Consider the following 21,163-nt stretch of genomic DNA (forward strand, 5'->3'; position numbering starts at 1 on the left):
CTCTTTTTTTTTTTTTTTTAATTTTTTGTTGCCATCCCAACTCTAAATTAATCATTACAAAGTTACTTTCAGGAAGAAATAATAACTTTCTCTTCAATGGAGTACTGTACAGTTAACTTCTTAGAGTTTTTAATCATCTGAGAAAGCCAGTTTAATACTGAAAAATGTAGCAGAAAGCCACTTGAAAATATCACCACAAATACTTGAAGGATCCTGGGTCCCAGAACAAGGCTCTTGTTAAAACAAAGTGAGAGTTGGTATCAGAGGCAGATCAACTGCAACAGATGAGAGTAAAATGTGGTTTATAGGATAATTAATCCAGGATAATTAATGCAGGATAAACATTTACATTTCTTTTTCACTTTTCCTAATATTGCATATGATGTAGAATTGGAGATTGGCTATTATTTCTGCTATTATCTTCATTTTTATTTTAACAGAGAGAAAACCTCAAGTGATAGGTCCTAAGGTATTGGTAAGTCCCTGCTTTCTTCCAATGACTTCAGTGGACTAAGACTAACCTTCACCCTTTGCAACCTAAATTACAGGCATATGGTGTTAAATTATATCTACTTTAGTAAACTTGCTTTTGCAAAGCTACACCATGAAGTAACTGTGCTACATTTTCTCCACTTTTGCAGGGTGGCTGGGGGTTGTTGAATGTAATTTCCAGTTTCCAGCCTCAGTACTAACTCCATGCCGTTCACTTCTCTCAAGAAAGAATATCTTCTTTTTTTCAAATTATATAGCCCTCACCAATTCTGATCTTCCTCCATAAGGAGTGAAGGCTGGTTCCAACATCTCTGGCCCCAAAGAATCACCATGTTTTAAACTAATGAGCAGTCTCAGCTTTAAGGATTCTTGCAGGTTAAAAAGGGATGTTTGCAGAGAAAACCAGTAGGTTGCGTCTTCCATGGCAGAGATTAGGTAAAACAAGAAAAACATCTCTTTATCCCTACCTTTTAAGACTTTTGGCTGCTTTAGTCCTTGGTGGACATTATTCCCTTATATATAAAATGACACCAATGTAAGTATTCTGGTAACAAGTTAGCTCTTTGCTTAACAGTGTGTTTGTGTGTTGTATAATTATTACTGGTCTGAACAACCATGCATAAATTGCATGAGTGTGGGTGTGCACATGGAATGTGAACTTCTCCTCTTTCTTATTCTCCAGGCGCACTGTGTGGAAGGAAGAGAGCTTGGGTCCTAAAATAAGACTGATCTGCTTTATTTTTTTTTAAACTTTCTACTTTGAAGTAATTGTAGATTCCTATTAAGTTGTAAGAAATAAAATAGAGATTCCTTATGCATCCTTTACCTAATTTTCTCCAATGATGACATCTTGCATAACTAGTACACCATCACAACCAGGCAACTGACATAAATACAATCCTAGGGCCTTGCTTAAATGTCGCCAGTATTACATGCATTTGTTTGTGTGTGTGTGTTCTTAGTTCTACCCAATTTTAGCATATGTGAGCTGCTTTGGAATCCCAGCTCTGCCAAGTGCTACCTGTGTGATCCTAAGCGAGGTCCCTAACATCTCTAAGGCCCAGTCTCCTCAGCTGCAAGATGAGTGTAATAATGCCTGCATCCTAAAGGCAGTGCAAGGATGAGGTAAGGTCATTCCAGCACACTGGATTCTCAAATGCTAGTTTCCTTCCTGTCCCTTGTTCTCTCAGTAGCAAGGCAGCTTTCTCCAGTTTCTTTTTGAAATAACCAGACTTGTGGGTTATAATAAATCAGGTGTCTCCTTCTTCCAGGGCAACACATTTAACCCTGCAGCTTCTGCAGAGAGAGCGAGCCCTGGGTATCTCCACAGCCCACGGCTGCCACCAACCACTCTAGGCCTGGTCTTGGAATCCCGTTTGCATCCAGATCGGAATTGTAAGGACGGGGGAGTTAGAAAGCGGAGACTTGGGGAGTTGGGGGCGGAGGAGTGGAGTAGGGCGGAAGAGAGAGGTGGCGGTAAACACCGAGCAATAGTTGGCGGGGAAACTACCAACTCCAAGGCTGTTCTGTCCTGTGTGGCTAGTGACCGAGGGCTGGATGTACCCGCGGAAGGCTGGATAAGGGGTGGGGGCCTACGAGGACAATGTGGGGCAGGTGCAGAAGCCAGTCAAGACCTGGTTAGGAGCGTTGCACTCGCCCTAAAGGATTCAGAGCCGAGTCTAGAGCCCTTCCGCCTCCTGGACTTTGCTCCCAATAACGGCCAATGGGAGCCCGGGGCCGCCTGAGGGCAAGAGAGGCACCTAAATGCCCCGTGAAGTACCGCTAGCTGAAGGCGGGGCCTTCCCTCCACCTCTGAAAGTGGCCGCCGGCTCTGCTGGGCGCAGCGGGGTGTGTGAGGGCGCGTTTGAAAGAGCAGGGAGACGAGCGGGCTGGGGTTCGAATGTTGGATGCGCCAGCTGCTGTCCGGCGGCGACCTCGGGGCGCTGGTCTCCACCTGCACCCCCTCGAGCCCTGGCGTTTCCAAGTTCAAATCTCCGAAGCGACCTCCCCCCGCGTCGAGCGGCAGACAGGATCGGACCGGGCTCCTTCGGCCTCCGCGACCCCGAGCATTCGGGACCCGGGCGCAGTCCCGGTGGAGGTTGCGGGGGGACAGACCCCGCGAGGGCCCCGGAGGCGCTAGGCGCTCCTCCCCTCACCGCCCCTCAGGCACGGGTCGAGGAGGAGGAGCCGCGCCCGGGCCGGCACCGCCCTGGCTCCTCCTCCCCGCGCGGGCCTGGCCCTTCCAAACCGGCGCCCAAAGCTCCGGGTGGCCGCGGCACAGCCGGGAACCGAGCGCGCTGGGCGCGGCCGTCCCGCTGCGGCTGCCGGCGCGTGCGAGCCCTGAGTGCGCTCACGGCCATGGTCCCCGCGGCGGCGACCGGCGCCTGAGCCCCGGGACTTGGTAAGCGAGGAGCCCGCTTCCGGGACCCCAGTTCCGCGGCCTGGGGGTGCGCGGAGGCCTCGCGCGGCCCCCGCGTCGTCGGTGGGGCCCTGCGCGCCCGGCATGTGCCCGGCCTAGAAGAGGCACGGGCTTCTCCTTCGGGACCAGGGCTGGAGCTGTCTCCGCGGGCCGGGCGCAGGGAGCGGCCGCAGGGAAGCGGGTGGCCTGGCGGGCGGCCGGGCCGGGACTCTCCCGGGGGACCAGGCGGGGAGGGGGCGGCTTCGGAGGCGGGAGGAGGGGCCGGTCGTGGAGGCGCGGACTGCGCTGGCGGGGGCGGGCCGGGGGTGGGAGGACGCGCGCCGCAACCCCTGAGTCGCGCTTTTGTAAAAGCTGGCTCCTTACATATGGAAATGACGGTCGCGCGGGTCTCCAGTCTCGTCCTTTTGAAGGACGCCCGCCCAGAACCTCAGCGCCGCCTGCGAAGTATTGTCCCGCTACTTGCGCCCTAACAAAGCATCCACCTTCGCTTTGCAGAGCACTGGAGGCGGGCGGCCCGCTGCGCGGGCGCAACGGAGAGGCCGACGGAAGGTAGGCGAGGACCGCGGGGCAGAGAGAGCGGGCTGCCTGGCGCTGCAACGGGGTGTCTGAGGTTTCTAGGGGCGGCGATGAGCAGGCGGGTCGGGGACGCATCGGCATCACAGGTTGCCAGGGACCGAGGCGGCGCGCCCGCCCTTCTGCGGCACCTTCTGCCTCCGCAGTCGGGTCTGGGCACCTCCGCCACCCGCGTGGTCCCAGCCCGCAGCCGACAGCTGAAAGGGGCTGCTGTATGTTGGTCCAGGAGTGGACGTGAGTCCCGGACGGAACAGAAAGGATAGCTGTTCTGTTGCCTTGTGCCACCAAGGCAGGCTTGTGATTGAGAAGCTGAGGAGACCTGTCTGGGGAAACCCGAGGTGTTAGCCTTGAGTCTGGGAGAGCTACCCTTAAAGTGGGGATTTTCGAAGGTGTGTGGGATCGATGCATAGAGAAAGACTTTCCCAGGGCAATTACTAGTAAGAAAGGGAAAGAACAAAATGTCAGTTTATTGCCTGAAAGCCGAAGCAGAATGCAAGTGGAGTTTAGCGGGAGAAGGTTCCAGGGGCTGGGCTTCTACAGCTACCAGACCGGTCTCTGACAAAAGGACAAAGCTGCTGGAAACAGTTTACTGCTGAGAGCTCTTTCTGTAAAGTTGAAAGAGATAGAGATAGAAAGAAGCGCTTTCCGAGCCTCAGCCCTGCAGATAAAATGGGGGCTGGGAAAATTGTTCTACCATGAACCCGGTGTCTAGACAACTCAGCTATTATGAGATCTTTTGCTGTCTTTACTTGACTGGAAGAGATCCCCTCCTAGTGTTGAGAATTCCTGAGATGGGCTTGCCGTACAACTTCACTACTGACTGTAGGAAATGAAGACATTGCCTGGTTGTCTTTTGTGACTGAGGTGGGTGGTGGTCAGGGTTAAAATCCTAATTAAGTCCACCATGGCAGGTGGGCTAAGAGCCTGAGACCATCGAAGATTCCCAGTTGCCTCCCTTACATATGTTAAAATAAATTTATATGTTTACTTGTTTCCTGAGGCTTGACAGTCTGCAAGGAAATTTCTTCTCCCATGTCAGCGTAGTTTTAGCTTGATCTTCTCTAGTGGCCAGCCTATCGGTGGCTGACCTAGAATATTGGCAGCACTTGCTCTGGAGTTGAAGGGGGCCGTGAAAAATGCCCAGGCTGCGTGTGAAAGGAACATTACAGGCTGGCCGCAAAGCCAGTTTCTTGTGGTCTCTTCAGCTGTTGTCAGTGTCCTTAGGGAGGTCAAGTGAACTGCTGGGGAGCTTCTCTGCCGATTTGTTTACTTTCACCTATGCTGTGCTGAGTCTTTCAAGGAGAGAATTCTGAGCTGCAGTGTAGATAAAGGAGTGGGACTTAATGGATGTTCCAAATAGGTTGAACGTGGGGCAAAGGCAGGAAAAGGCTTTACAGGGGACAAGAGAGAGGAAGCCATCGCAGGCGTAGTCTTTGCATTAAAATCTCACATATCAGTCTTTTTAATAGGAAGTTGCTCAGAATGGTATGGGTCTCTTTTCTTGTTTGTTTGTTTTTTTTATTTTAGTTATGTGATGACCCTTAATATCAAAAGATATTAACTGTCACAGAGGGGCTGCAATGAATTCTGAACAACCAATCTTAATTTAATGGGCAATATTCTTATCATAAGTTAAATGTTGTTCAAATAAATTGTTTTAAATGCCACTGCAAATGGCTTTCTAAACTAACATTTCACCGATCTTGGTGCTTCCGATTTAGATGGATAATGAAAATACGTTTTATCAGGCTAACATTGATAAAGGATGGGCAGGTTTAACCAGAGCACTTTTGGGGATTCAAACAACCTAAAGTCTTTTGAGAAGATTTATTTTTATAAATATCAATTCATTTGTAGGCCAATAAATTATGTGGTTTGAATTCTGGCTATTGAACTTACATCTGTTAAGCAGGGGCTTGTGGAGAGACCTACTGAAGCTTGGGAAAATATATTTTATCCCCTTTACAAATAAAATGAATTTTAAAAAGATTTTGGGTATGTGCAAATGAGCAACTTTGTTTGAAATTAGAATGCTTCTGTATGGCAATTTATCACAGCAATTAACCATTTATTCCAGCTTTTGGATGGAAAAATTACAAAGTATTCATGTTCCAGTGCTCACTTAAAAAAAACAAAGTTGAGAAGACCTATTGTTTATAGATGTAAAAAGTGAAACTCTTCACTCTGACTCCAGGGAACTGTTTTCATAGCTGCAGGCATTTTACATTAATTTGAGTTAATATGGCGCAAGAAGTGAAAGTTGTTACAAGCAGTCTCTTTCAAGAAAGTAACAAACAGTGGGTTTTCTGCTTCTGTAATTTTACTTAGTAGCTGATTACGGTTTTGAATCTATGCTGTGTCAGGCTAATGGTTTTATTCCTCCAGCTCTTCTGAGTTAACAACTTGATTGGGTAATCCACCTGGCTATTAGGTTTAACAAAAGCATGGCTTTGCTACATCATTCAGCATAGTAAAATACTAAATTTATTTATGTTTTAGAATAAATACTAGAGGATATTCTTAATTAAATTTATAGCAAAGATTGTTATTTTTTTAATTTAACATGACTTTTTTTCTGTGTGGTGTCATTTAAGCTTTTGTGTTATATTTTTATACCATAATTTTATTCTTGGTGATACTCTTGTGCTTTTGGTATCCAGCTAGAAATGAGGTGGTATCTGAGCAGAGAGGAGGCGATCTCACAATAATAGGTTTGAGCAGCAGTCCTTTTGAGCTGAAATATTCTATATAGATATGTAAATGGGGATATATGCTTTTTCTATTAAGCTTTTGCTAAACTTAAATTTATCCTTGTCCTTATTTCATTTTATACTACAATTAGTCTACAATGGTAAGACTGAAAATATTTGCAGGAAAGAGAGAAGAAAAATAAACAGTTTAATTTGATCATTGGCCTTATGAGGCTCTGACGTACCAAATGGTGAAAGGTAAAGGCGTGAAAGAAGAGCTTTGCCAAAGCAGGGTTTGTGCATGTTTGTCACTTTAGTTATAAAGTAACTAAATTAGTCACTTGGTGGTCACTGCCTGGTCTGTGGACCCCCAACAGCTATGTCTGAACACAGATCCAAAAGCATCTATTACAATACCCAACGAAAGCGGCTGAGCCAACAGGGACATACAGACATTCCTCGTAGCTGTTCAGCTGCCGGACCATCTGGAGGGGAAATAAAAGGCCTGAGCTAGGGGCTCTGGCATTGTGCTCATTTATTATTTGGCTTTCCCTTGCCAGGCATTGTCCCCCTTTCACTCCCTCTGGCCCAGAACAGACGTCCTCTTTGGCTGGGATGCCGTTCTTACAAGCTCCTTTCTATATCTTGGATGCTGGAAAGTTCACAAGTTCACGCAGCCACTTCATGTTGGCCTTATGCTGGGGACTTCATCATTCCAGCTGCACCTCCACCTATGTCTCTCCCAGTCCCAGTTGGCACTATGATTTCATCAGCCAGGGCTGCCGAGCGGAGCACAATAACACAGCGTCGTAATGGACATCGCCGTCAGAGCCTGCACATTTTGGCGGCCTTGTTTTGAGTTGTTTGGAAGGAAAGTGCTCCAAGTAGTTCTTATTATGGATGGTTAGTGGGTGACAAATGTTTTGATTAATGGCTCTGTGCATCTGCCTCTTATTTAACCGTTCCTAGTGAGAACTCCAAATTATTGACCACACTGGCCCTTTTATTCCAGAGGAGTGGCTAAGGCTCCTGACAGTTTGGTTAGGGATGTAGGTGGTTGCAGGGAGCCTCAGGTTTGCGGCGGGCTTTATGAAAGAGGAATTATGCTTTTGCCATTTGAAGAAAGATTTATGACTCTAAACCCAACTTCCTTCATCTCTGAGTAAGATTCTTGTCATTGGTGGATGTCAGTTAGGCTTTGACTCTGGAAAGCATTGAATTGCACAGATGAGACATATTTAAGTGTTTGGGGGAATTAATTCAACGACTATCAATTCCCGGACTTTGCCCACTATTGAAGATATGGGATTCTTCATGATCGTTTTTACATACAAAGTTATTTCTTCCTTGCCCTAAATTCCAAAGATGCTTTATTAAAAAGAAATTACTTATTCTGTGTATCCCTAATGCCTTGGGGGCTATAATTATTCAATAAAGGGGTCAAGGATGGTAGGGAGGAAGGAGCCCCCCCGGACTCCCCATTACAACCTAGATGAGTTTGCAGACCTCAGGTGTGCTGTGCAAGCAAACAAGCGTTTTGGTACTTGGTACTTGTGTTCAGCTGGTTAACACATAAAGGTGGAGATAAGTGATTTGTCAATATCATTTCTGTGTTCCCATTCATTTGTTACTATGTATAGGATTGAGAGACGTTGTTTCCAGTCACAGCAGGGTTCCAGTCTTGGCTCCACCCTCGTGCTAGCGCTGTAGCCTTGGACAAGTTGTGGACTTTTGCCAACCCCCGATTTCTACATCTTAAATGGGAATATGAGATCTCTTTTAAAGTACTAGGAGGATTAAATATGATCATGTAGGTAAAGTACTCCACATAGGCCAGATTTATAGTAAATGCTCAGAAATTTAAAAGAAATGATTTCTTCTGAACTCCCAACAATATTTTAGCCTTTTTACTTTTGTTTCACATTAAATTTATCAACAATCTGCCTTCAAAAATTGAGGGAACGTTGAATATTACCTGCTGCCATCACCATTGAGTCATATAACATCTTACTGTACGCAGTGTGCAACCTGCCCATTCTTGCCCTCTGGAGTCTCGCATTCCGCAGCTCCTGCTCTGACTATGAAGGCAGATCTGTGGCTGATTGACTTGTGTAAGTTACCTCTCTTCAGTTTACTCCTTCTGTAAGTCACAGGTATCTTCATGGTGGTTTTCTCAGTTCCCCTCTGGTATCAACTTCCTCTGGGATTAACTACTCCTAGTTGCTTACCATATTTAACCCTCAGGACAGCCCCTCCAGATGGGCATTATTTTTCCCATTCTGTACGTGAGGGCACCAGGGAAGGTGTTTTAGTAATTAGCTGTCCTCCAAAGCCACATCCCATTGCAAACAAATGCAGCTCAAATATGAGAATCCTTGGCTCACTTACTTAATCCTTGAACCAAACTTCACATGGCCCTTGGCAGTGGGTGCAGGCTTCCTGTTTCTTCTTGGTTATGTCGAGGACTGAAAATGTCTTTTAAAAAGGGTTGGGTGGATGGGAGGGAGTAGAGGTGTGTTTCCTAAAGAAATAGGCATTTCGAACTCTTCATATGCTCATTTATTTCTGTAGCTCGTTAGGGTTAAGTTTCCACTCAGATCTCCATATGCTCAGTCCATGTTTGCTGCATCCTGGTGTGAAGGATACATTTCCCCAAATACTATGCATTTGGGGAAAGCTGTAAAAGAAATTGAAGCTGTAGACCTTGACCTTAAAGAAATTTTTGGCAAGTGGGGAGAAAAAAATTCTTGCACATGAAATTACTGGTGAACATTTGGGAAATAATATCAACTAGTAAAAATGCATTTTGTGCCAGAAGACAACTGACAACTTGTCACCATATGTAACGTCTTTTGGATGTTTTCTTACATACAATCATTTGTTCTCCTGGGGTAGGGCTGTTTTCTCTCTTGAGTCAAAAGAATGTTTTCTTATTAAAGGAATTTTATTTGATGACAATCCAGTGACCTCCCAAAGATCAGGGCATGATAGTTTATCAAACCCAAAGCCATAGATAGATAAGACCAGGACTCCTCAATACAAGGTGAGTTTTTGGCCCTCTTTCATTGGTGCAGATGGACAAATCCCCAACCCTTAAAAATAGTTTTTAAAAGGGGAAGTGTTAGAATTTGTTCACTTTTGGGGTTTTTTTAATATGCAAAATCAAGCAAAAGTAGAATATTCTGGCTTTTATGAAGTTGGTCAGGTTACAGCCCAAGGGATGGTTAAACTCCAAGAGTGAGTCTGAGAACTATGGCAACCGGGAAAATGCCAGAGCACCTTGGGGACTCTTTGCAGATCTCAGCTGACAAGTAGCTGGCTGACTCCAAGCAAATCTCATTATCCAAGCCTTGGCCTTTTCTAAATTCCTAACTCTTGTGGCTCTACTTAACACCTTGGTATTTCTTTTCTGATGCTTTGATGTTTATATAGCACTTTCAACTTATTTTGAAAACATTTATATGGTGATTAGTTAACCCAACAGACCAACTCTGGGAAGGTAGCCAGAACCAGCAGCACCTTAGTGACAGAAAAACTGATAATTAGGAGGAGAGACCTTTTGATACCCGGAGCCTGGACCAGCACAGTACCACTCCATGTCAATGAGCAGCCCCAGTAAAAATCGAGCTATGTGGCAGGGCTGGAATTCATCTTCTGAGTCGACCTAGTTCTGCTGAAACTCTGGGATGATCTTGGTTCCGTTTTAGCTTGTCATGTTTTGAACAGTTGTGAATGGAAAGAAGTCCACACAACCTCGAGGACATCACTGATTTGTATGGAAGCCTCTCGTTTTCAGTTCTGGCCACATTCAACATCTTAACTCACAAACATGTCTCCCATGTTGTAACGATCTGCTCCATGGAACATCACTTCTAAATTAGACTTTTCTGACCCAGGGCTTGGTTTACTTAACGGTGCTGCTTTCAAAAGTAGAATGGTGTTTGCGGGGGCTGGGGGAGGAGGAGATGGGAAGTTGCTGTGCTGTAGGTGTAAAGCTTATCATGCAAGATGATAAAAGATCTAGAGATCTGCTGTACAACAATGTGCATATAGTGAACAATACTGCACACTTCCAATTTTAATAGGGTGGATTTCATGTTATATGGTTCTTATAAAAATAAAAAATTATATTGGCAAAATAAATAACTTATTTTTTAAAGGTGCTGCTTTGTATAGTCAGGCGCTGATTCCGAGAGCCTTGTTTCAGATAGCTGAGGTCACCGTCTCAAGGGTATATGTTGTGTTTGTCTAGCATTGCATCATGGGGAAGGTACCTCCAGGTGTGCAGGTGTTAGCCTTTGATTGGAAGACCCAACACATTATAAATGAATTAATGTACAAGCAAAAACAAAAACAAAACCAGTTTCATTCTTTAAGTAGGATGTACCTAGTATTTTATGGTACATATTTTTAGCAAAAATGATTGTGGAAGTTATTGATGACCCCATGCTTTTACCAATCCCATAGCAAGTGGAAGAACAGAAGGCCTGGGGTTTGTGTGGGTCAGAGAGATGGAAGACAGAGTAACCAGATGAACAGAGGTGAGATGGCCCAGATGGCAGAGGTCCCCTGAGACTCTGTAGGGTTCATATGGTTTGTGGCTCCATTGGACCTCACTGTCTGAAAGGTTGGAATATTGTTTTCCCCTTTCTCTAGGCAACTAAGCATTACCTAAACCTCCCTGGGACTAAAGCGTGCTTCAGGGAATACTCTTCCTGTCACACCTTATGTAATTGCAGCAATCAAGTTAATTGAGTTGCTTTTTGAGGAACACGTGTAAAAGGCACTGGGTCTCATGTAAACAGGGAGGTGGTTTTGTATCAGACGTGTTCATTCAGTGCCTCCTGCTGCAACCCTCTGTCTAACTACAAAGAGGAGCATCTACTCTGCAGGAAGAGAAACTGAACAGCAGCTCATGCGAGCCAGCAGATTGCAGCATCTGGGCGGGCTGGCTGGAGCTTGCAGACTTGCATGGAAGCTGTAGCCCCGCAGTTGGTTGGCACTAAGTTACTTCATTTGAAAGGACTGGATGCCAGAAGTGGCCTTCCACTGTCTGTAAGTCCTGGGCTGGATGAGCTCACAGAGAATTGTTCTGTCTTGAGTTTGTCAGACTGGCTGCCCACCTGAGGGGACGCCTTTCTGCCTACAAGACTCCCTCTTTCTGGTCACTGGCCTGTGGTGACCTGACCTTGTTAGTGTTCCCCGCCCCCCGCCCCCGCCCCGGTGAAGCCCCCTGCATGGGGCAGTTCCACTGGCTAGGGCTGGGTCCTGGAGGGACCCGAGGTCTTGCCGGTGGGTGTGCAATATTACCTCTCCTGCTGGCCCTCACCAAGGTCCCGGTCAACTGGCACAAGGGGACCAGGGTGTGCAGAGGGTGGGGTAGTGTGCCGAGTGGTGGCAGCAGCAGGATTCTGGGGGCTGTCCCAACCTGTCCTTGTCTCTGTCCCGCACAGGTGACCGCTGTGGGCTATGGGATGGATGAGGTGGAGCAGAACCAGCATGAGGCCCGACTCAAGGAGCTGTTTGACAGTTTTGACACAACAGGCACTGGGTCCCTGGGACAGGAAGAACTCACCGACCTTTGCCACATGTTGAGCTTGGAGGAGGTGGCCCCGGTGCTGCAAGAGACGCTGTTTCAGGACAACCTCTTGGGCAGGGTAAGGCTGGGGAAGAGCTCAGCAGTGGGAAGTGGGTGCGGTTTCTGTCCGGGCCTGGGGGTGGGGCAAACCACACCTCTTGCAACTTGTTTCTAACACCCGCTCTTAACCTGAGAAACAGACAAAATGTAGTGGGCTTGCTGTAGCAGTGCAGTTTGCGCAGGTGCCGGCGCGGGGGGCGGGGGCGGGGAGCCTGCTCTCCTGTGCTCTCTGGAATGGCGTGAGCTGAGCATCTTAGGCAAAGACAGAAAGAGAGTTAACAGGAATGCTTTCCAATTTTTTTTCTTGATGTTTGTGGAGCATTTTATGGACTCCACTTTCATCACTGAGACAGCAGGGAGGTGACAGATTTCAAGTGAAGGGAAATGCAGTGAGGAAACTGCCATTCACAGGAAAGGCAGATTGCCGTTATGACTTCCACTCCCAATAAAGCTATTTCTTCTTATAGAAGAAATATAGTGGATTGTTTCTGGGGTGAAGTATTAATTAAACTCTTCACCCAGGAAGTAAGACAGGAGGGTAAGTAAATACAGTGCAGGCTCATTTAAAACCCAGCACGACTTGCTTCCAGCAGAGACGTGTGTGTGCTGATGTTAACTTCTGCCTTTGACAACAAATAGTTGTGTTCTCCCCATAGATCAAGTCACAGGGATGAGTAAGTGGGTTCTTCCCCTGCCCCCCATTTCTGTTAGTAGGAAGGATATTTGCTCCATCACGACCTGATACTGCCTTCAATTCTCATATTTATAATTAAGAGCATCATTTGTATGGCCTTAGATTGAGTCTTGCTATTGATTTTTTTTTTTGAATGGATGAGAGGAGAAAATGGGCAATACTTTTTTAGCCTGTTGCTGTCATTGCTGACACTTTGTAGACAGTAGTTTTTATCATGTGGTGTAAATTGAGGAAGCAGTCAGGAAGCTCAACTGTATTCCATTGACTGAACTTCCTTTTCTTTGCTTCATTTTCACTGTCTCTTAGCTGACAAGTTGGGTAGGTGACCTCAGACACCATATGACGTATTGGCTCTCTGTGGCATGAGACAGGCAGGACTAGTGACCGGCCTGATATTAATGCACAGAGGATGATGTTCTCAAGGGCTTGGCACCATGAATGTGGTGATTGACAGGCTCACGGTTACAGAAAGGAAAAAGTAACTTTTTGCAAAAGTGGGATCATTCTTGGCCACTTCGGAGTAGTTAGCTACTTGTGAATACATGTGGTCCCCCCAAAAATGCTAAAAATTTTGCTTTGAAAACAGTAGAAATGGGATATTTGAGGACTGAATCATTTGCTCCTTGTCACGTAATGCACTCAGGTTTTTTCTTTTTTAGTTCTGCCTCCATCCCACACATGTTGAGGAGCCAGAAAAGTAGCATTTCCCACTGTGGTCCTTGGAGATCTCAGGCTTTTTGGTGTCTAAGAAATACTATGAAAGAGTGGATTTCTTTTAATGCTTATTAAAGCCTGTGAAGACATAATAGAACTTAAGGTTTCCCTGAAGACTCAGTGTAAATATGGAAGCCTCTGCTGCACTGTGGCAGCAGGTTAGCAGTTTGCTCTCCAGATGTTGCACATCTTTGCCCTCATTTGGCAAACTAAAACAGGGGAGCACTTATCGATTGATTTGTTAATGACTTGACACTACCAGCTTGCTTTTTTTTTTATTTTTGCTGTTTGCATGTGAGTAAGGGATACCTAAGTGGTGTATAGCGTGATATTTACCTAGTGAGCCTGTGATAAAAGTTAAATAGATGCCTGCACATTGATTTCATGTGGGAGTCCCTGGTGATTGTCTTGAGAGCAGGGTTGACATGAATTAATGCACTACTGTTAAATTTGCATTTTTTATGAAATTGAATTATTCTCAGATGATCTCATAAATTTGGCCATATGCTGTTAAGACACTCTGTATGGTCTATAATTTTAAATTATAGGAGAAAAAATTCTTGGAATTCACAGAAGCAGTCCAAGTGCTATCACATTCTTGGTATATTGAGAAGGGTCACAAGTTATAATAAGTGTTTAATGCCAGTCATCTTTTTTCTCTTTGGGTATTATTTTTAGAAAACTTACAAGGGTTAGGAGTTTGGTTTAGTGAAACAGGAGGAAAAAAATAGTAGCATTACAAATCTAAATATATTCATCTATTCATTAATTCAGCATATATGTGTTGTTCTGTGTCCTGTATATCAGGCATTCTACTAGTCTTATGTGTCAACTTATGTTTGTTGCAAACTCCAGTTTTCCATTAAGTTGGTTTTTGGATACATTAGTGTCCATCAGCTTCCTGGATGCTTATGGTTTTAATTTGACCTTTTAAATCTTAACAAGTATAGTTTTTAAGTAAAACAAAACTTTAAGTTTACCTTTATTGGAATTGGGCTCAATTAATCATTGTTCCTTGAAAATACTCTCCCCCTCAACTAAGAACATGAATATCATCTGTTTATTTTAAAATCCACCTTTAATAACTTTTTGTTCTTTTTTCTTAAAGCCTAATGTTTCTTTTGACAGCTGTTAAGGAAAGCAACTTAAATTGACTTGCCATTTTCATGCATTTTACTAATAGACCATCTATGCCCAAATTGAGTTTCAGCTTGTCTGCCCGATCTTGCTTGATAACTTAGAGCCATGTTCCTCTGTGCACAGTGGTTTTGCAAGGCGGGGCCAAAGTAGGTTTACAATTGTGAGTATACAAAACACAGTGTATTCTTGTATTATTATTTGTTTTAATTATTGGGTTATTTTCCATATGAACAACTGTAAGCCTACTTTGGCCTCACCCTGTATGTAATAGTTTGAAATGCTGAAAGACTGTGAATCACCAATTTGAAGGAGAGGCAACATTGCTGGTAGGTGTTTCCTACTAGTTTATCAAAAGAGCTCCATTCATATTTTTGTCACAGTTAAGCCTCTGTTAGGTGGGTTACACCCCCAAGACAAGGGACTCCTCAAGACACTGAAGAATTTATAGCCTGGTCATGTAATGTACCTGAAAGGTGAGTAGTACTAGGAGCAAATACTACAAACATTAAAAAAAAAAAAGAAAGAAAGAAAGAACCACATTAACTCTTTTATTGAATAAAGTTTTCATCCAAGCATTTGATACCCATTGTAGGTGCTTCCTGGTTTTGTGTCTTTTAAATGATGTGTTTCAATATGCCTCTCTATCTTTTTTATTAGAAATCTGGACATTAATATGATAATGTACCTTGGTTTTATTGAAGCCTTTAATTACATCCTGTTAAAAAAATGCTCTTTCCATTCATACTGGAAAGTACCAACTTTGAGACAGAACAGCCCCCTGGGGCTCTGATGAGCCGCCTTGCCCTGCTCTTTAACATGAGCCTGGGTGCTGAGGGGCCCCATGCCCTTGGCACTCTCTAGAATCTGAACAAGCCACCTGGAAGCAGAACTCGTCATTGGCTTCCAAAGAATTCCATAGGTAGGTAGACCTTGGCCATCAAAGGCACTTAAACATTTTTTAGTATTAAAATTTGATAGCTGTACGAATATATAATTTAGCTCAGCTTTCCCACCTTTTGTTTTAAAGTGCTTGGAGTTCTTTTATGAAAATGTCAAGATTAATTTGCAGGGAGGATTGCTTGTTTGTTGTTTCTAATTCATTAAAGGCTTTTAAAGATTTCTTTCTTACACACATTTTAACCATTTGAAAAGTAAGTCAGAAATACAGAAGTACTTTCTGGTGGTGATTATTTGGACTTGTTCTCTGTGTGCAAAATTACGCTTGATCAGCAAATAGTGCCTATTTATAACTACCGTGTGTTCATGCTCTTATTTCATTTTATTGATCCAAACCTTTTTGAACTCATTAGAGTGAATGGTGGAAACATTTCTCATTGCATCTCTTAAATGTCTGAATGTTTACTGTGTCTTACTGTTTGGCCACCGGTGAGTAACCTGAAAGGGTGAAGGATATTTTCTGATTTCTATGTTGGTCTTGTGACTCTGGATCTCTCTCCATCAATCCCTTCTTTTACAACAATCTCATCTGGGGTGAATTAAACTCCTAAGGGTCTCTGGTTCCCATTTATAAACAAGAAGACATTCTGAGTAAGAGACTACAAGACTTGTTTCCATCCTGTATTAACATTTTCTTGTCAACTTCATTGCAAAATTAACTTTGGTTTTGCAAAATGTGAACCTTGAATCTCTCAGAGATTTAGAGCAAGGCCATAGGGGAGAGCTGTTGGGAAGGCCTTCCGCACTCAGTAGGAGTTGGGAACAAGTACTTAAAAAGCTGCTCTCTTCTACCTACTTTATTTCAGTAATGAGCATCTCTTTCACTAGAGAAAGTATGGTCAGGAATGTTTATTAAATTTCCATAGTATTCCAATGATACTTTTATGAGTCATCTTGTCTGGAAGAGAGGACTTAAAGTTCTTCAGTGTTCATCACAGGTTTTTAAATTTAAATGTTCATCTGTATGACAGAGGAACCTGGAATCCAGAACTTGAAACAGTACAGTGATATATGTCCAAGGGCAGGCAACACACTTGAAGGAGCACCAGAAGGGAAGCCCAGATTTCCCAGCCCCCGAGAGTGAATGCATGTCTCTGCAGACTCCTCGGACTCTGGACTCTGGACTCTAGATGTGCAAAATGAACCTCCTCCTCTGTCCCCCTTTAATCAGTCCCCATCCCCACCACCACATCAAGACAGTGTATCACTGAGGCACAGCCTTTGAAGTCAGACCTGGATATGTATGCTGACATTTTAGCCATATGAACATATTATCTTAAATACTCTGAGTGTCAGTTTCTTTATCTGGATAATGGGAAAAATAGTACCCTTCTTATAAGATTGTGAAGAAAGTTGACTTAGATTGTATATATCAAAGACATCCTAGAGCCAGGTGCACAGTTTACTACTGTGTTCTATATCTCCTTCCTTCTCTTACACACCTAGAACGGGTCTTTGATAAATAATGAGTTTCCAGCACTGATTTTCTGAGGAATCCCCTTATAATAGAAAATGGATTTGCTAGAAAGTCATGTGGTGGTGGTTTCATTTATTTCCATCCAAAGGCAGGGCTCTTGGATCAGTCTTGGAGAGCCACTTCATGCAGTTGCTTCAGGGTTTTAAAACTTGCCTTTTCAAATGACCTTTTCCTCTTTCGACATTGTCTGCAGGAAATGACCTACTAAGTCATAACTTGAATGTTTTATTTAGAATATAACATTTTATAACTGTGTCTTTCATTTGAAACTGTCTTTTTGTTTATGTCATTTCTCTTTGCATAATGCCAGAAACATTATTTTCCTCTACATTAACCTTCTGAGGAGTCCACATTTCTATATCCATTTCAAGTAACAATGTTTTGAATATTCTCTCATTGACTTCCCTTTGTGTTACTAGATATAAATCTCCTTCGTATGAAGATAGTCACATGAGCCTTTGTCTTGTTTGACAGGCTCACTTTGTTGAACACTGACTTGCACACTCTCATTTTGGGTCTGTTTGAAGTACTGCCTGCACACATATGGGAACTATGCATTTGATCTCTGAGATTGCACAAGATTATTTTATGCAACATTAGGTTCCTTATTTTACTTCCTGTTGCAATTTGTGTGTGTGTATGGGTGGTTTAAAATAGCATTTGTTTCTTATTTAAATGATGTTTAAATTCTTTTTTCAGAAAGGCAAATTGTATTTCTAAAGAAAGCATCCATATGAAATTTGGAGAGCAAAAGTGAGGAGGTAAATTTCTGTTAAGCGGTAGTGACACATGACAAAAAACAATCAGACTTGACTGGCCCTCCTGTTAATTTAGTTTAAATGTCATGTGTGTTTTCAGTCAGTCATGTAATTTTCCCATTGCTGCAAACTGCCCTTTGAGGCATACAAGATATAGGAATGCTTGTAAAATGAATGGCAGCAATTATTATTCAAATGAGGAGGTACCAGCCAGGGAATGCACAGCGCGCGAGCTTGTTACTTTGTGAGATTTAATTGCATTGTATATTTGGGATGATTTCTAAATTTTAACATAATTCAATAGTAAAACTCCCTTGGAAGAGAAAAAATGGCACTTTAAAATTCTAGTTACTGAACTTAGTGAGCCTGCTGATGCATGATTCTTCACAATAGAGGGCATTTATTAACATTTTGGTTCTGGGTTGTGCCCTAAGGGGCTTTTCTGCCACATTAGTATTCATGAGCATTGATGGAAAATAGCAGTCACCTGCCTCTATTAGAGAACTATCTTCTTGAAAGATATGGAATTTACTGCTGTTGAAAGTGGAGGGTCTGGTGTCTATATGCCCCTGCAAGAAGGGAAATAAAGATCAATTTAAGAATTAAAGCTGTTCCAATTTTTTTTTTAACTGGGGGTAACATTGGTTAAAAATATATAAATTTTAGGTGTACAGCATTATAATTCACTGTCTGTGTGCACCGGAACATGCTCACCCCCAAAAGCCCAGTTTCCATCTGCTGCCAGGTGATTGGCCCCTTTGACCCACTTTGCCTTCCCCCGCTGCTCCAGTGGTTTTGATCAGTTTGCCAGGTTTTCGTTTTTGCATTTCTAGATTTTCTTTTTGTGGGGGAGGAAGGGGTCACCTAGATAGACATTGCTGGATTATGAAGAACTCTGAGTTAATAATCATGTTTAGTGTTTTACGGACCATTTTCTTCTAAAATGTGACAAATTTAATACGTTATAAGTCCACTTTGGAAAACGTTAAGGTCAGCCTATGAATATCTTGGAGAAGTCAAATGTCATCAAATGTCCCTGTTTTCCTCCCCACTGGCCAGGTAGGGGTTGCTCATTTGTCAGAGGTCCTACCAGCTCGTTTTTGTCTCTCTGAGAACACACCAGGTTCTGCCTTGTAGTTACTAAGAAACTTTCTTTTTTTCTTCTCCTTTCCACCCTCCCACACCCTAGAATCTAGAGCGTAGCGGGTAAACTCCTTGAGGGCAGAGGTTGTGTATCTCTTGACCTTGTATCCTCTGAAGCCCCAGTGGACTGCTTTATACTTAGTGGCTTTGTGTCAAATTGAGGATTTGAGTAGGAGCAGCAGAGGGGTTTCCTGGAGAGGTCAGACCAGGGTCTTAGCAGCCTGAGGCCCACAGAGTGGTTGCACTTTAATGTGTCCAGGTAGAAGGGCTGGGTCCTCCGGCAATTCCTTCCCCTTAAGACATGTGGCCTTGGGCAAGGCTCGGGCCTCTGCTGAGCCTCTCCAGACAATTCTAAGGAGGGATACTTACCTCGACCTTCTCGCATGAATGCTGTGAGAGCCAAATGACCAAATGCCCAGGATGGAAAATGTACAGTAATACTCTGATTCATCTAGCATTAATCAGGATTCACGTTAATAAAATTTTCTAATAACTGAATCTCTTACTTTAATAAGTGGCCCTTTTTTTTTTAAGGTTAACCATTGGGGATTAAAAAATTTTTTATTTATGTCTTACCCTATCAAAGAGTACATTAAACATAAGGTTTTTCTTTCATTTAAATCTTCTTGGTTTGTCACTTACTCTTCTATAAGAGTGATGCCCTCAGGATTTATTTAGCAGCACATGGATCCTTGACCTAACACTAAATAATCCCAGCCTGTTAGGTCTTTGAGGGCATGTGCCTTTTTACATGTAATTTATATAGTTTTTAAAAATAGTTTGTTCAAGCACAAAAGTTTTATACTTTATTAGAGGGAGGATAGTCTTCCTCTTCCCCAATATGTCAATAATTATTTCTTGTACTTGCCTTGGAGCACCTCTATCTTTTATTTGCTGCTTCTAATCTGTACCAGGTTGGGAAGCAGGATAATGAAGCTTAAAATAAATCAGGTCGAGTGAGAATGAAGAGCTTCTGAGTTGGTTCTGTGGCATTTTCTATGAGAGGATTGTGTGGGCTTCATGATGCTGTCCTCAGCTTTGGACGCCACTGGCGTGTTTGCCGATGGTCTATTGTACTGGAGATCACTGAGGCTGGGAGATAAGATAACCGCTGTGTAAATGAGGATAATACTGTCCCAGAAGTTGGTGTGTTTGTGTGGGGCCTAAGTATCCCTTAAATATGGTATAATAAAGTCTTGGAAGCTGATTAGAATTAACTTCCAGACTATAGCTGTTTTTGCCACTTTTCAGGGGGAGCAGAACAGAGCTACAGAGACCCCTGGGTGATTTTCACGGCTAACACTCACTGCATTGGACTGCTGGGACAAAATTCAGAAGGGCTCTTTTCAGTTACCGCTATCAAAACTTCCATCTTTCAGAGACCCAGCAGAAACCCTGGAGGCAACTATACAGGATTTGAAAGTCTCAGGGCAACAGTTTTTGAAACAGGAGCCTCCTTCTGGTCAGTTCCTAACTGTGGCAACAAGAGAGTTAGGCTTCATTCAGGCCATCTCCATTAATATCTTAAGACAGGGAGAAAAAAAGACAGGGGAGACACACATTTGGGGGTCCCCAAGCACAGCAGCCTGGACCATTCTCTTAGATGCTGGGCAGCTGCACAGCTCCTGGGGGCCAGGCAGGCTCCTGGGCTTCCCTGCTGTCACCCCCCGCCCCCCCACCACACACTCCCGCTCACCTGTCTGGGTTGCTCTCATGGCCAGTTGCTTTGCTTGAGAATGTGGCCTTGTTTCTCCGTAAAAGTGGTGGAAACAGTCACCTCAATTACTGTACCTGTTAGTAATGTTAACTTCCATTTGCTACATACCTAGTAAGTCTCAGGAAATTCTAAACACTTGACCAAACTCTCATTTTGTCTCCCTAACTCAGCTGTGAGGGATGTGGTATTATAAATGACAAAATACATGTGCTGCTCTTTGCACAGTACCTGCCTGGCTCCCTGTGGCCTTTCCTGAGGACTTGTACTCCATGGCGGCAGGGATCTATGTCACTCATTTACTGCTCTGTCACCAGGACCTAGGACAGTGCCTGGTGCACAGCAGCTGCTCAATGAGTGTTTGTTGAAAGAATCATAAATATGAGTTGTTAGATAGTCCCATTTTTACAGATGAGCAAACTGAAGCTCAGGTAGGTTTAGCAACTTAGCCGGCTCACAAAAGGAAGTGAGTGGCCGAACCAGGGTCAGGACCCAGAGCTTGCGCTCTTAGCCCTTCTCCTGCCCCCACCCCCGCCCCCGGGAGGCGCGATTCTGGCAGGAAGTAGGAAGTGCCTAGAAGTGCTGCTGAGCCCACGAGCCCTTGGGTGGGTGAGGTCTGTGGACTGGCTGGCTGCAAAGAGGCCGGCCCCTGGGAACTTGAGCTGGGAGGCCACAGTGCCTGAAGCCCACCTCAGACTCTGGGACACAGCGGCGCCTGCCCCTCCTCCCTCTCCCAGGCTTCTCAGCCAATTGT

General features: G+C 44.1%; 1 protein-coding gene across 2 annotated transcripts in view; it reads left to right on the forward strand.

Moving 5' to 3' along the window:
• The first annotated feature begins 2,714 nt into the window (after positions 1-2,714).
• The window catches only part of NIN (ninein), a 92,616-nt gene continuing 74,167 nt past the window's right edge, over positions 2,715-21,163 (forward strand). For both annotated transcript variants that reach the window (XM_054567582.1, XM_054567581.1), the window contains exons 1-3: positions 2,715-2,893; positions 3,407-3,460; positions 11,628-11,831. In XM_054567582.1, coding sequence (XP_054423557.1) covers positions 11,649-11,831 — 183 coding nt within the window. In that variant the 5' untranslated portion in view covers positions 2,715-2,893; positions 3,407-3,460; positions 11,628-11,648. The remainder of the gene's footprint in view (positions 2,894-3,406; positions 3,461-11,627; positions 11,832-21,163) is intronic.

The sequence above is a fragment of the Pteronotus mesoamericanus genome, unplaced genomic scaffold (assembly GCF_021234165.1).
Source record: "Pteronotus mesoamericanus isolate MK-2021 breed Mesoamerican mustached bat unplaced genomic scaffold, CSHL_Meso_final contig_182, whole genome shotgun sequence".
In the NCBI taxonomy this organism is placed as follows: domain Eukaryota; kingdom Metazoa; phylum Chordata; class Mammalia; order Chiroptera; family Mormoopidae; genus Pteronotus; species Pteronotus mesoamericanus.